Source organism: Protomyctophum parallelum (genome assembly GCF_964188405.1).
Source record: "Protomyctophum parallelum genome assembly, chromosome: 19".
NCBI classification, from domain to species: Eukaryota; Metazoa; Chordata; class Actinopteri; order Myctophiformes; family Myctophidae; genus Protomyctophum; species Protomyctophum parallelum.
Window position 1 is genome coordinate 20,465,785 of NC_139717.1, and position 16,860 is coordinate 20,482,644.

General features: G+C 44.7%; 1 protein-coding gene across 1 annotated transcript; it reads left to right on the top strand.

Moving 5' to 3' along the window:
* Positions 1 to 24: 24 nt before the first annotated feature.
* LOC310876836 (high-affinity choline transporter 1-like) lies at positions 25 to 11,060 on the top strand (the record flags this gene model as incomplete). Its single annotated transcript, XM_083790489.1, has 8 exons — positions 25 to 208; positions 950 to 1,063; positions 1,482 to 1,637; positions 2,841 to 2,989; positions 3,309 to 3,455; positions 6,782 to 6,935; positions 8,623 to 8,840; positions 10,442 to 11,060. The coding sequence occupies 8 exons, from the start codon at positions 25 to 27 to the stop codon at positions 11,003 to 11,005; spliced, it is 1,686 nt and encodes a 561-aa protein (XP_083646615.1). The 3' UTR covers positions 11,006 to 11,060.
* Between the last annotated feature and the right edge of the window lie 5,800 nt (positions 11,061 to 16,860).

The window sequence follows — 16,860 nt, forward strand, 5'->3', positions numbered from 1 at the left end:
TTGTGTGTTACATGCAGTTTCACGATGGCTCTAAACATAGCTGGGTTGGTAGCAACGTTGGTCTTCTATGCCTTGATCCTGGGGATGGGGGTCTGGGCTTCTAAGAAGTCCAGGAGGGAGGAGAAGAAATGTGTGGGATCCAGAAGTGAAGTCACCATGATAGGAGGACGCAACATCAACATTTGGATTGGCGTGTGCACAATGACAGGTGAGAAAATACAATTTGTATTGATTTGATTTATTGAAGTATTTATTAACAGTATGCAGTACATACAAAATACAATACAATACAAATACAATACAAAATACAAAAACTGCGGATGACACCATAAAGCATTACACTCGTTTACAATAGGGGTCCACCATTTTCAATATTTCAGAACATTTAGACCTACAAATACCGCAAATCAAGGAGGTAAAAAGGGGGGAAAAAACATAAACATGTATGCCGATGCATATAGACGCCTTACCAGACGAGGTCACACTGATAAGCACCAACATTGTACATTGTCGTTTGAGAGCGTCGTTCAAAAGTACTGAAAAGATGTGACGCGTTAGTCCGATGCGATTGCGTGTTGGACTGTTAGGACGTCGGACCAAAGATATGCACCCATGAGCTTGTAGATTTGCTACTTTCAAACATTCGCGAAACATTTTGCCTATAGTGACGTGCCCAAAATAGGGACGTCATGCAGGTTGAAAGTGGTTAAAGTCTTCCATGTGGGTTTTCTGCAGTAAATATTTAACCAATAAAAATTAAGAGCTTGTGGCTATAATACTATACTTTGGACATTTGGAACACAGGTTCTGCACATGCAGTACAAGGTGTGCAAGACGTGTCAATCTATGTATTCGAAGTGCATGTGTGTGTGTGTGTGTGTGTGTGTGTTCCTGTGTATGTGTGACTGTGTTAACATAACCGTGTTAACTGCTTTATCTTCACCATCAGCCACCTGGGTTGGAGGAGGTTACATCATGGCTACTGCCGAGGCCGTCTACACTCCCTCCCGTGGCGTCATCTGGGCCCTGGGGCCTCCTTCGGATTGTCTGCTCTTCCTCATAGGTAAGAAGCAACATGTCTCTTTGACTGTATCACACATGCACGCACGCCTGATTATCATGGGATCATCTTTCATAACGGTCACTATTGATCTAACTTTCAGCAGTGCGGGGGCGCAGAAATTTCCTTTTTTAAATTCTATTTAGTAACTGTGTGTGTGTGTGTGTGTGTGTGTGTGTGTGTGTGTGTGTGTGTGTGTGTACGTGCGCTCCTGCCCTGGTCATGGCGACACACGCCACTCTCTCTCCCCTTCTCTCTTTTTTTATTCTGTTTTGTGAGTGTGTGTGTGCGTGTGTGCGCGTGCGCACACATGCAATATATAACTTTAAACAATGTTTAACACTAGCATGCCTGAGCGATAATCCAACTGTGCGTGTGCGATCGCTATAGGTTGTGAACCTGTGCTGTTGTGTCCCAACAGGAGGCTTTTTCTTTGCTAAACAAATGAGGTCGAAGCGCTACGTGACGATGATGGATCCATTTCAGCAACGCTACGGCAACGCATTCACCACAGCCCTTCTGCTTCCCAGTCTGCTCGGTGACATTCTGTGGGTGGCCTGCACTCTGGGTGCCTTGGGTCAGTCATACTTTACAGCTCTGCTTACCAGTCAACATATGGAATTAATTCTGTACTGGCCATATATGAAGCGTGTCTTGAGTGTACAGGGTTTGATGAGGTGAGATCAACATGTGAAATGTCAGAACAGCTCCATATACGGAGATCTAAGGGTGGCAGCGGGATCTAAGTGTGGAAGGCATGTGAGCTTGTAATTCTGCTATCTTCGCTGAAAGATAGCATAATTATGGTTCACTGAGCAGAGTGCAGAGTAGGGACTCAAATTAGTGACGTCTCGATTGGGGCAAGATCAAGTCACACCACTATAGTCATTAGTCAGATCACATTTTCAAAGCAATGAACAAAAACAACAAAACGGAACAATATGTATTAGATCAGCAGTGATCTAATACATTTTAAAAACAGTTGCAGACACTTGGGGGTAAGTCTGCAATCAAATATTTAAATTGACCGTATGTAATGGGAGAGCAGATCTTTAATTTAAGCTTCCACGTGGTTGGGGCACTAAAACAAAAGTCTGTTTTCCCCAGTTCTGTGTTTACATTTGGAACCTTTTGTGTAAGCCAGTGACTGGAGCGTGTCCTATATGTTACAGGATTCTAATCAAGCAGAGCTTTAATATACAACTGTAAAGTCCCATCAATTGCTTTAAAAATAAACAGATACCAATGTTTATTTCGCCTGTCGGCCAAGGAAGGCCAGCCCACACTGTAATATATAGGATGCAGTGATGAGTTCTGTAAGGTTCACCAGATATAAATCGCAGAGCAGAGTGATAAACTGCATCCAAGGGCTTGAGGACAGAAGGAGCAGCTTTTCCATAGATGACATCGCCATAGTCCAACACAGAAAGAAAGACTGCTTCAATAACCCCTTTCCTACATGGAGTTGGGAAACTAGCTCTGTTCCGTAGTAAAAGCCATTTTCTTTTGCCTTAGTTTACAGACAAGATTGTCAATATGGTATTTAAATGTGTCATTAAGCCATATTCCGAGGTACTTGTATTCAGCAACCGTTTCTATGTTTGATCCATTTGAGGTAGTGATATGTAAGTTGTTATAATCAATACTCTTGGCCCCGGAGAATAGCCTATACCATGAATTTAGTTTTTCCAGCATGCACTGTAGTACAAGCTTGAGCTCTCTTGAGTGCATCTACAAGTGCATTCAATGTGCATTGTGTGTGTATTGTGTGTTTCTGCAGGTGGGACAGTCAGTGTGATCCTTGATCTCCATTCGTCCTACGCCATCGTCCTGTCTGCAGGTGTTGCCATCACCTACACACTGCTGGGAGGACTGTACTCAGTGGCCTACACTGATGTCATCCAGCTGTTGATCATCTTCATCAGTCTGGTGAGAGCAGACATGGATGTCAGGGGTGGCATAGCTGAATGGGTAGAGAGCCTGGCTCGGAAGCAGAGTGTCTTGGGTTCGATTCCCTGAGGAATTAAGATCATGCACTCAGATCTCCTATTTTCCCAATTTGGAAATATTTAGGAAAACTTCACTTCACTTTCTTTATGGCAAGTTTTGGTACATTTTGATACATTTTGGAAAGTGGTTAATGCAACCTCCATCCCATTCATCCCTGATAGCATTAGTACTTCTTCACTGGCGGTGAATATAATTATGTTTTTGTTGAACTATTTCCGTTTTATTTTGTCTTTCCCAGTGGATGTGTGTTCCCTTTGTAATTCTCCACCCATCATCATCATCATCATCATCTAATGTGACTCTCACACCTGTAAACTCACCACCCTGGCTGGGGGAGCTCAAGACGGAGGATGTTGGAAAATGGATCGATGAATTCCTCTTATTGGTTAGTTCTCGTTTCCTGCCAAATCCTATTCATGTACAGTATGCAGATATGTGTTTACATATGTGACCAGATTTGACTGAGAGCCTGCCATCGCGCAAATTCCAGCTTTTCACCAGAGGAGAAAAACGTATTTATTTTTTCAAAATGAGTTAATGGCACAGGCAGACTCTTCACATACTGTACTAGAGCATGTCTGGAATAAGTGTCAGAGCTGAAATCGACATGTAATAAATGCTTAAACATGTAGCTAGGTGTAATGTTAGAGACCACAGAAGTGTACCTTTCAAGCCTGTTTTCTCACCTCGCTGTTTTCTGCAAGACATCACTCTATAGACCGATTCAGAAACGGGTCTCATGGTCGTATTTCCTGTAGGCGGAGACGACATATCTGCGGTTTAAACCCGCATCTCTTCTACTACAGTTAATGGAAAAGTGACTGATGTTAGTCTGCCTCAAACATTACTCTTTTACCTGCTTTTTACTAACACTAACATTACAAAGATGCCCAGAACATCAGGATGAACCTGTGTAGTTTATGGCTGCTCCAACAGTAGTGGCAACATAAAAATAATAATAAAAATGTTAAAATATCTACCGCGGTGGCTGAGACCAGAGCCAAAGGTCCTCATTTATCAACCGTGCGTACGCCAAAATATGGGTGCACGCCGAAATTACCGCAATTTTCTGCATTTACCATTTCCGCCAAAAATCACGTCTGGTCGGGAGCTGTCGTAAAGCTTTGTCCTCACCAGTTTTTCTGTCGAATAACAGCGGAGCAGCATTGTTTGACCAGCTGAGAGGCTGTCACAGCCATCTAAACATATGTATTCACTCCTAAAATGTTTATATAAAACTGTATGGTATGTATATGGGCTACATGTAAAAAAGAAAAAAAGTAAAAAAGTAAAGGAATACATCAACGATGTGTCTTTGTGTCATATGAAATTAGTAGGAGATAAAATTGCGCAATTAAAAACAATGTTGCAAGTTAGATGCTTAAGCCATTTAAACAGTGTTTTGCATGAGCGCATACATGCGAGGATTTGGGCTGTCTGTGCTGGAATATTTCCATGACGGGACGTTGGAGAGTATAGTGCAGTGCTGCAGCTGCGGAGAGTCCCAACGTGGGTATCTTGGGTAGCCATAGCTACCCAGCCAGCCCACCACCACCACCAGTGCCAGCCACATGAGGCTACTCTGCACATTCATATAATGACAGTTGACAGCTCAGACACTGCAACGACTAGCAACTACATTTGATACATTTGAATCTAAATAGACTGTCGAACGTGCATGGTCAGTTGGTCACGGTGTCACGGACGGTCCACAGTCATAGAGAGAGACAGACAGACAGACAGGAGGAGCACCTATGCAAAACAGCAGCGTGTGTGTGTGTGTGTGTGTGTGTGTGTGTGTGTGTGTGTGTGTTTGTTATTTAATTCAATTCATGGTTCACAGGTTCAGGTTTTCGTTCACTAATATCTTGTTGTATATTAAATTAAAAATACTTTAATCATTTAATATACAACTAACAACACACAGTGACAGGGGGGGGGGGGTGAGACGGGCAGCAAGGGAAGCGAAGCGAGAGGAGAAACAGACAGGGTAGGCCTACAGCTTTATTTAATTCATGCAGGTTTATTTATTTAAGATACAACAAGTTGCAAGTTGCGTGTGCAGGCGTGCGTCTGTCTGTGTGTGTATGAGAGACGGGGCAGCAAGGCAAGCGAGGGAAACATTTTTTCCCCTGTAACCATGGTTTCCACTAGGTCGTATTGCAGTTATTCATGTCGCAAAAACGAGGGCGAGGCTTGATTTCATAGGGCGTGCCAGATAGATTTCAGCCGTCACATTTGTTAACGTCAGAACGAAATTAAGGAAGGATCAGCTGTTTGCGATCACTTTATAAATGCCATGGCGACGTGGGTGTACTACGAAACCTACACTCGAATTTGGGGCAGATTTTACACTCAATTGATAAATGAGAGCCATAGAGTAATGGTTGAGACAAAGCAGTGAAAGGTCCTGAAAGATACATAACGTCAGTCTTACCCAATAGCCTACCCAATCTTTCTGTTTTATGAACACAAGGCTGCTGTACTTTATACCTCATACTTAGGGCTCCATTTTCGTTCGATCTTTCTAAATACACTGTCTGGGGATTTAGCAGTGGGGAAGGGGTGTTCCCCCACTAAAGTTGGTATTTTGGTTACCTGTCTAAATCCCTTAAACACCTCCGTTACCCATTATATTATGCATAGGTGTGGTTTGGGCGTTACAATAATTAAACCAAAATGAACCAATCACCAGTCCATGTGCCATTGCCTTTAAGAGATCCCATGTCCGTTGCCCGTTATGCCCAGTTCTATATTGATTCATAGCCTTACGGTCTATAGCCCATGGAAGAGTGATGCCGCCTTGAAGTCTCACTTGTGATGCAAAATCATGCAAAACGACATACAATGAGTGCTGGCATTTTCTTCACCTCAACTTATGTCTTCGAGCCTTAGTTGCACCTAGAAGGATATTTTGTTTTAACCTGCTGGTTGTCTCCTACGGCAGTAGCCTACTTTTTTCTCACTTGTGATGCACCCCCTCCCCCCTCTTCCCCCGTGCCGTTTTTCTTTTCTCCACCCCGCACAGAGCCAAGAACACTCGTCTTTTCATTGAGTCACAACTCTAACCATTTGCTGCGCTGGTGATTAACTGAAGAGCAAAGGGAATCGCGCACGTGGCACAATAGCTGGCAGGCTGGCACAAATAACTTCTTTGACTTTACAATTATATAAACACAAAGGACACAAGGAAGTGGCAGGCACTCACTTCAGCTGATTATAGGAAAATAACAAAGAGATGCAATATGAATATTGGAGAGATGCGGCAGCCTGACTAGTCTGTACCTGGACAAAAAAGATAGCGGGTGACGATGGACGAAAATTCAATTAAGCCATTAAGGGATAGAGAAAGCTCCTATATTAGTAATTTTCGGGCAGCGGCTGAATTGCGGGCCGCATTGCGGGTAAAGGCAGCGACAAAATTAGAGCCCTTAGGGCCGATTCATACTCATATTTTAGCGCTGTTTCGGCGCTGTAGTGCCGAAATGATTTCGGCTCGTCCGAAATTTTCAGTAGCACCCGAAGAGCCGACTTTAGGACGGTACCCGCCCACCGAACCTTAAATGACGTCACATTGTAGACTCTACAGCGCCGAACCGACTTTTATTCGGTTCTAAAATAGGAGTATGAATATGCCCTTTGTGTGTGTGTGTGTGTGTGTGTGTGTGTGTGTGTGTGTGTGTGTGCACGTGCATGCGTGCGTGCGTGCAGACCCTCGGAGGACTGTCCTACCAGCCATTCTATCAGAGGGTCCTCTCTGCTGCATCACCTGCTCAGGCCCAAATCACGTGCTTTGCATCATCGATCATGGTCGTCATCTTGGGCATTCCCTCACTCATTATAGGAGCGGTGGCTGTTTCTGCAGGTAGGCCTACTTCACAAATACACATTTTGCGCACGCTGTTAGGGATGTCAGGGGTTAACCGGCTAACCGGTTAGCCGACCGTTAAGAAACATCCGGATATTTTTATCAGCTTTAACGGTTAATTTGCATAATAATAAATACGTGTTCTGATCTTAAATCCCTTTATTTTAGATTGTTTTTAGTAATAGTACAACATAAGCATTACAGAGACTGTACTTGTCACTGTACAATACTTTAAAACAGTTGTCATGTTGCACACATGCCTAAAAAATGTCTTATTTGCGCCGCCCAGCTTGTCACACTTCAGGCTGCATGAACAGCGCTCGGGTTCGGTTTTCTGCCCCCTCAATGTCCCAAAGTTCTCTGTTGTACTTCTGGCTAGTTGGCTACAAGGGTAGCTTTGTAAGCGAGTGACAGCGAGACGAGATGAACACATGTCGACCGTATAAATGCAGAGACCTACTTGGCATTATTAATTCCATTATTGGCCATTTGGCCTGGAGGGAGAACGTTTACAGCCGCTGCCGCTTCCTCCTCCTCCTCCAATCCATCTCCCCACACTTGCACGGCTTACGGCTATCAAGTTAGCCATGTGCTATCGATGTTTGAGGGTTTTCTCGTCAGCGAAAAGTCAACAAACGGAACACGGTGACATGCATGCTGATCATCCTTAATAATAAAAAAAAGGCTTAGCCCATGTTTCCAGTGGCTTTATAGATCGGTTGCTCAGATCTGGACTGGATTAATTTATGATTTGGACTAGAACCGGCGGACCTCTTTACTGTAGACGCGCAGATGCATGCATCATGCAGATGTGATGCGTTGTTTATTGATGATTAAGCCTACAACAATTTATTTATATTGTTAAATGTTGCTTTTTTGTTTGTCTTTTAAAAAAGAGCATAAATAAATGTATATACCATTCGTCTACCAACTTTAATTATGTAGCCTATACATGCATATTACATTTGGCGTAGCCTATTAAAAAAAAGAAAAAAATCAACCACTATCCGTTAATGACCCGGTTAATCCTGTCGGCTAACCGGCTGGGAAACTATCCGTTACTGACATCCCTACACGCTGTTAAAGCTGCAATCCACAACTTTTGTCCTATACCCAGGGTTCGGACCCCGAACTCAGAATTTCTAGCGATGTGCTAAGACAAATCAGCCTCATGGTGGCGCATCTTTACCTATAACTGCACCAATCTACATAACAGTTTTGTATCCATAGTCCCTAGAGAGGCTAAGGAAAACTACTCCAATCTCAGAAAAGGGCCTATCCGAATAGGTCAAAGGTGACAAAAATGTCTACAACTTGATAGTCCTTTAAACAGTTTAGGTGGAAATTGTACCTTTGTAGTGAGGACTCGTCTACTTTCTCATTTAGAAAAATAAAAACAAAAACATATATGTACTGTATGTCAAATATGCTGTTACTGCGTCATCACGCAGCACTAGACTAATTACAGAACACTGCCACTGGGATTTGTACTAGATTAAATCACATTTGATGTGGCCACTAGTCACCATAAGGTGTCGCCAAACTACCAAAGAGAATATCTCACACGTGCATGTTGCCGTCTTGCTGCTCAATGATGAAACATTTGTCATTGGGCTGCCCTCTGCTGGTCCACTGACAAAAGTTCATATTCTCATCACTTTGGATGTCTGGTTCCCCCTCTCAGACTGGAACCAGACAGAGTATGGTCTTCCACCTCCGTTTGAGCGCGGGGAGGCAGGGAATGTGCTTCCACTGGTCCTGCAAAACCTTGCCCCGTCCTGGGTGTCGGTGTTGAGCATCGGGGCATTGGCTGCAGCCGTCATGTCCTCCGTGGACTCTGCCATGCTTTCTTCTGCATCCATGTTCACTCAGAATATCTACAAGAGCTACCTCAGGAAACAGGTTGGAAACTTTGCTGTACTATAACTAAAATGTGTCTCTTGTGTGTTTGTGTGTTCATGTATGCAGCAGTGAGTAAGAGAAAGTCATTGAAATCTTACATTTTTTCTCACTTCCTGCTAATAAATGCTAATTGTTGTTGTGTCTAAGCACAGAGGATCTGTAGGGCTACGCAAAATTATAGCAGATAGGTGCTCTATTAAAGTTGCAATCAATTTTTTTGAGTAAAACGTTATTTTGAGTATAAAGTGTGTTAAATAATCAGTCACGCTTCGTGACACGCTCCATATATGGCCAATACAAAATACATTCCATATGTAGATCTGACCTCATCACACCTTGTACATTCAAGACACGCTCCATATATGGCCAGTACAGAATTCATTCCATACGTTGATCTGACCTCATCAAACCCTTAGATCTCCATATATGGAGCTGACCTGTTCTGACATCCCATATGTTGATCTGGTCACCCATCAAACCCTGTACACTCAAGACACGCTCTATATATGGCCAGTACAGAATTAATTCCATATGTTGATCGGACCTCATCAAACACCTAGATCTCCATATAAGGAGCTGGCATGTTCTGACATCACAATGATGTTCTGACATCACAATGGTTACCCGACCAGCTCAACCGAGTGATTGATCTCCAACTCTACCTTCAAAACAGCACAGGACACTGGACACTGACCATTTTTGGTCAAAGTTGATCGCATGCCAAAGGGCCAGTGCTCGCCCAGCAGCCTGCCCTCCAAGGGCCAGCGCTCGCCCAGCAGCCTGCCCTCAAAGGGCCAGCGCTCGCCCAGCAGCCTGCCCTCACAAAGGGCCAGCGCTCGCCCAGCAGCCTGCCTTCAAAGGGCCAGCGCTCGCCCAGCAGCCTGCCTTCAAAGGGCCAGCGCTCGCCCAGCAGCCTGCCCTCAAAGGGCCAGCGCTCGCCCAGCAGCCTGCCCTCAAAGGGCCAGCGCTCGCCCAGCAGCCTGCCTTCAAAGGGCCAGCGCTCGCCCAGCAGCCTGCCCTCAAAGGGCCAGCGCTCGCCCAGCAGCCTGCCCTCAAAGGGCCAGCGCTCGCCCAGCAGCCTGCCCTCAAAGGGCCAGCGCTCGCCCAGCAGCCTGCCCTCAAAGGGCCAGCGCTCGCCCAGCAGCCTGCCCTCACACATGCACTGATATACCCCAGCGCTCGCCCAGCAGCCTGCCCTCACACATGCACTGATATTCCCCAGCGGCACGACCTCCACACTCTCACGGAGTTGACTGCCGACGAGCGGCGCCGCCGTCCAGGGAACGCCAGCAGTGCCACCGCCGGTGTCTCACGGATGACGCCGTTGCGGACCATCATGCATGCAGATGCAGTGCACATGCACATATACGTGTGCATGTGTGCTCATCAGCGAGCCTGTGCAATTGCATTATGGGGTAGATGCACTTATTATTCCCTACAAATCCGATGCATTTTGGGATACTACATAGGGTAGAATAATGCTCACTATACATTCGGACACTAATCCAAAATGGCGGAACCCCCAGATAGCGCACAGAAGCAGCTTTAGCATCTATGTCGTCATTCTGTAATGACACAATTTCTTTCCGTTTTCTCTCAAGGCATCAGAGAGGGAGTGTGCATGGGTGATCCGGCTAAGTGTGCTGCTAGTGGGCTTGGCTGGCACCGGCCTGACCTTCACTGGGGAAGGCGTCATGGCGTTCTGGCTGTTGAGTTCAGACCTGCTGTACTGCATAGTCTTCCCACAGATCATCTGTGTCCTGCATTGTCCCTTCGCTAACGGATACGGTGCGACCACTGGCTTCGTCCTGGGGACGTTCCTTAGATTTCTGAGCGGGGAGCCTGCACTCCACATCCCCGCTGTCCTGCTGTTTCCCGGTTGGAGGGAGGATGAGTTAACAGGGGACATCCACCAGTATTTTCCCTTCAGGTCTTTGATAACGTTGCTTATCGTACTCATCATTCCCTCTGCCTCCTTGCTGGCACGTCTGGTGTTCACCCGCCACATGCTGCCTCCTTCCTGGGACGTCTTTGGTGTCTTGAGGGAGACTGAGGATGCTGTAAAGAGTGTAAGTGGAGTGGGGAGAGCAGAAGTAATCTTACCTGCTGCTACTGAGTCTGAGACTACTGAGAATCTGCTGGTTACCTCCACCTCCAGCTGCTAGGATGATACATGCTGTAGGTTTTATTCCAATCGCGATTCTGGAGACTACTAGACCACAGATTACCGATGTGACCAAATTCAATGCTTTGTAAGAAAGAAAGACAGAGAGAGCTCTACTGGATCCATACCGTAAAAAACCTCCAGGTTTAAATGAGGATTTTGACATGAGTGTTGAACAAATAATAGATTCCATTTGTTCCTTGATGTGGACCAGATGTGGACCAGACCCCTCCACGGAGCCCACCTGTTTATTTCTGTCTATTTCTCTCTGTCTATCTCTCTCTGTCTCCCTCTACCCCCCCACCCCCGACACGGTCTTCAGAACACCCGGGTTCTGCCTGACGTTTCTCCTCTCCTAAAGGGGAGTTTTTCGTTGCCATTGTCGCAAATTCGCAATATTGCTTGCTCTGGGTGGATCTTTGTTGGTTGTAAAGTGTCTTGAGACAACTCGTTGTGATTTGACACTATAATAAAATTGAATTGAATTGAATTGAATTCCTTGCTTTATGATGACTATGTACCTGATGTCTGCACTGTATTGCATTTTGTCTGTTGTTTTTCCGTTAATTACTTTCTCTGTTTCCTGTTTCAGTGGACATTTGTGTCTTTTGGGCGTTTTATAGTACACTAAATGGTAGAATTGGGCTGATGTGTTCCCCATTAGTCAAGGCACATGTGGAAACAAGTATCATTCGGCCAAACAAGGCATGAGTTATGCCTGTTCAAAGGTTTCATTTTCAAAAGATTGCTATAGCGCCCCACTTTGGTCAATTGGAGCAAAACTGGTTTCAGCGCTCTTTGGCATGACCCTCTACCATACTGTACCGTTTCATAAACATGTGACTCTGCATGTACTGTATGTATTAGCCTTCTTATACTATTGGCCATTGTAAATGGGAGTATAAAATAGCTCAAGGCTCTATTGCTGATTACTCGCACCCGCAGTGGTGTCCGATTAGAACAGGATTAAACCAGGATGCTTCGACTTCTGCCTTCTCCCTGAAGCCGACCCTTGTTATATATTCTCCGACTATGCTTGTCACGATGGCTAAGCCAGTTAGATCTATCCATATATGTGTAACCAGGTAGACCTGTTACCAGAGGTGGGAGGAAGTCCCTATGTTGCAAGTCCAAGTCGAGTCTCAAGTCTTTGCTCTCAAGTCAAGTCAAGTCTCAAGTCTTTGGCATTCAAGTCCCAAGCAAGTCCAAGTCCTGAACTTTTAGTTTCGAGTCCCAACCAAGTCCTAAGCATTTTGTTTCAAGTCCCAACCAAGTCCTTACCTTTTGTTTCGAGTCCCATCAAGTCCTAAGCATTTTGTTTCAAGTCCCAACCAAGTCCTTACCTTTTGTTTCGAGTCCCAAACAAGTCCCACCAAGACATAATACTAATTAATGATATGTAAAGATTTACATAAATCATGAGCATCTATTGAGCCATTTAGATCATGTCAAAGGTCATGTCTCACCGAGACACAGGATCTGACACAAATTAAATGTTTCCCCTGAGCAAGCAGGCTATTATTATTACAATGGTAAAATGTCATTACTTGCACTGAAAAGGTGTTCAAATCCAGGGTAGAAGAGGAATGTCCACTTTTTCCACTCCCGATCCGATACCGATCTAAAATCATCAAAACCGATCCGATAACTGATACCGATCCGATATCGATCCAATCCGATCCAGCACATATTTAAGTCGCTCTATGCTTTCCCAAATCTGTCAGACATTTTTTTATCTTTACCTTTTATTACAGATTTTATAGTCTGGAATGTTGAATCAGGATTGATCAAGTGATAATATTATTACTCAAAACAGAGAACAACACCTCCCCAGAATAATAGTCAACAAACAAGTTCCACATGAGTATAGGTTGAGAATAACTGACCCATTTATTTTTAACAACTTGAGCCTATACTTCAAATGTGGAAGTGTTCTAGTGACAAATTTATTTTATTGTATTCTATGCCTTTTTTATCCATACTATTTATTAGTATTATGCACATTATGCACAAAATGTTAAGGACCCAGCAATTTGTATCTCTGTGACCCCAAATTATTATTTTGTATTTGTTTATATTGTAAAATCAATGTCAATTTAGAGTGTACAAATGGAACCTATCATTTGGCTGGGAGTGGGGACCCCTGATCCCCAAACCGTGCATACTGTCCTACAGCTACACAGCACACTGTCTGTCCGTGACAATGGAAATAGTGTCTGTTTATTTAAGCATTGGTTAGCACTTAAGCAGTTATTAGCATCTTAGCATGGTCTGTCACATAAGTATTGACAAACAGCGGTCATATTTGTCAACCAAATGTTGGGGACTGTGGGGATATATCATTTTAAGAACATGAGCATGTCGTCATGCTCAGCTGTCAGCTTGTTGCGCTGTTCCGTCTCTCGTCTAAGATGTTGACGCTAATCAATGCTAAAGATTAGCTTGCATGGAGCTAAGGCTGAAACTTTGCTGCTGTTGTTGCCACGGTGGCGAATCCATTTTTGCACTCGGCTGTTGGGTCTTTTTTGTTTTAGAATATATAATACTCCCATGCGGGAGCGGCTGTCAATGTGGCTTTCTCCACACTGAGTAGCAGCGCGCAGTAATAGCTAGTGGCTAGCCTAGCAGCCTGCACTGTGCAAGAGTAAGACTGCGAAGACTGTGAAGTGTGACTGGGGCTGCCAATGCCTCTGTAGCGCACACTGCTGGAGGAATAAAGTCCTGGAGTGGAGTACTAGAATGGACTGGAGTGGAGTGCTTGCAGTGCTTGGAATGGATCGGTCATTTTTGCTGTAGTCCGATCCGATCCCGATCACGTTTTTTGGCTGATATCGACCCGATATCCGATCCGCGGCATCCCTTTATATACAAATACCAAACTATTTTACATGTCATAAAAAAGATAATCAGATGCTGTAAGGTATTAAGTGACTTGAAAATGTTCAAGTCAAGAGGGCTCAAGTCAGGGCTGCCATATTTCAGAAAATGTCAAGAGTGAGACTCTAGTGTCTTAATGCGTTCGACGCCGTCCGAAGGGCGGCGGCGAAAAAAATTGGCCTTTTTAATGTGGATTTGTCCCGTTTTAACGTTGATATTTAACCTTAACACTGATGTCTTCACCTCCATGCCAGCTGCTGACAGCCTCCTCATGCTTAAAGTAGAAATGAAAAAGATATCTATCTATCTATGTATGTATGTATGCTCAGACCCACCCAGCAAGCCACACACATAGTGCTCAGACCCAGCCAGCCAGCCAGCCACACACATAGTCCTCAGACCCAGCCAGCCAGCAAGCCACACACATAGTGCTCACTGCTCAGACCCAGCCAGCCACACACATAGCTCCGTAAGGGAGTGGTCAGTGGTTGCACCACTCAAAATCTTCAAAAAACTGAAGAGGCTACTGGAGATTGGAGAACCTGATTTGGACATGATCTGATGCAGGACAATGTCACTATGACAGAAAGAGATTCATTCATTCACATTCATTCACCCCATAATCTCAGTGGAAATTGGGGAATATGTTGTGAAATAAAAAGTCCGAAAACTGGAATGTGGGATAATGCCTAATTTTACATTTTCTTAGTTCAAACACATCTGTGGGCTCTCTCTCTCTCTGAACAGAAACAAGTCGCGATGCGGCCACACACACACACACACACACACACACACACACACACACACACACACACACACACACACACACACGACTTTGTCCCTATAATGTGCACGGGCTACTGGCACCGTTCCACTTCCTCATATCACGCAAGAGACGCCACACCAGTATAGAAGACGAGAGATGGTCACTTTGACACTTACTCACTTGTTGTAACTTGTGGGGGCTATATTGTCTTCCATGAAAAATATTTCGAAGCGATGTTAAACTCCGCAAAGTCCGCATGGCTCATTTCCATGCGTCACAGTCAGGGACCCTGCCGACGATTTGGCCAGGTCCACTGTTTACCCTCCTCTTCCTCCTACTGCATATATGATATATCAGCGCTGCATGCAGATCGGCTATTTTACCGTACACATGAGTGCGCGTTATTACGCGGCGGAGCCGCGGAGAAAATTGTTATTTATAATGCGTGTGAAATGGCATGTGTGGCGTGGTGCGTGGTAAAGGGTTAAATTGCGTGACTGTCACACTCAAAGGGTGAGACATGGCAGCCCTGGCTCAAGTCAAGTCAAGTCTCAAGTCCTTGGCGTTCAAGTCAAGTCAAGTCTCAAGTCTTTGGCATTCAAGTCCCAAGCAAGTCCAAGTCTATTTTTGATTTGATCAAGCAAGTCTAAAGTCATCAAAATCGGGACTCGAGTCCAAGTCGAGTCTCGAGTCTCGAGTCCAAGTCCCCACCTCTGCCTGTTACTATGGCAACATCAGCCAGGTGCTCCTTGTTTCAAATTAAGGGTGGGGTGTATTGGCAGACAGGTTTAAAAGGACTGGGCTGCATTCAGGGGATCCCCTAGCTTGCTGTAAGGTTGACTTATCTGAGGAGGACAAGAGTTTGAAGGCATGGCTTTTCCTAAATGTATCAGCATACTGGCTGCCTGGTGAATTAGTATAGAAATGCCCTTATTCCATGCTGCTGTGCTCCTCCTCCGGTACGCCAGCCAAGTGTATGGTACAGGATAGTATGTCTTGGTTGTTTATATGATGATGACTTAATATGAGTATTTTAAAAGAATAACTATGTGTACAAAACGAAAAGAGAATAAAATTCCTTGTTTGAAATCCAAATATGTCTTATTTCCATGCTCAACCTTGGTCACACAAATTATTCCCTCAAAAGTCCCCCCTGCTATTTGTAGCAGGGGGGACTTTTGAGGGAATAATAATAAAATATACTTAATGCCTACTAAACTACGCCACCTTTTTCTAGAGGGAAGGTCCTCTTTAACAATAGAAAGCACAGGTTCGTGTAACCAAGGTTGAGCATGGAAATAAGACATATTGGGATTTCAAACAAGGAATTGTATTCTCTTTTCGTTTTGTACACAGTTATTCTTTTAAAATACTCATATTAAAAGTCAACATCATATAAACAACCAAGACATACTATCCTGTACCATACACTTGGCTGGCGTACCGGAGGAGGAGCACAGCAGCATGGAATAAGGGCATTTCTATACTAATTCACCAGGCAGCCAGTATGCAGATACATTTAGGAAAAGCCATGCCTTCAAACTCTTGTCCTCCTCAGATACGTCAACCTTACAGCAAGCTAGGGGATCCCCTGAATCAATGCAGCCCAGTCCTTTTAAACCTGTCTGCCAATAAACCCCACCCTTAATTTGAAACAAGGAGCACCTGGCTGATGTTGCCATAGTAACAGGTCTACCTGGTTACATATCTCCCCACAAAGTTTTAAAATGTGTCCTCACATTTTGCAAAACAAAAAAGCCACAAAAAGCTATTAAACTCCATAAAACACACACAAAAAACCCTTCAATTAAGTGAAGCAAATAAACCACACTAAAACATGTGGGGGTCATCTCCAGTCCATACAGTAGGTCTGTCATCCTGGCCCCCTCCAGTCAGGGCTCACTCATCAATCTGGTGGGTGCAGACACATCATGGGACATCACCATTTGGGAATCATGCAGCTAGACAGTCCACCTCAGGAGTATACATACACACAGTACAGTAGTCAGTCATTCCGTCGGCTGTGACACCATCCAACTTGACACGTTACACAGCACAGTATAGGCCCGTCGATCCAGGCCCAAAGGAGTGTGGCTATGACGCCGCTCACTCCGCTTCCCAAGGAAGGAACCTTCGACTCCTCAGCGATTCATCCCAAGCCAGTCGATCCAGGCCCAAAGGAGTGTGACTATGACGCCGCTCACTCCGCTTCC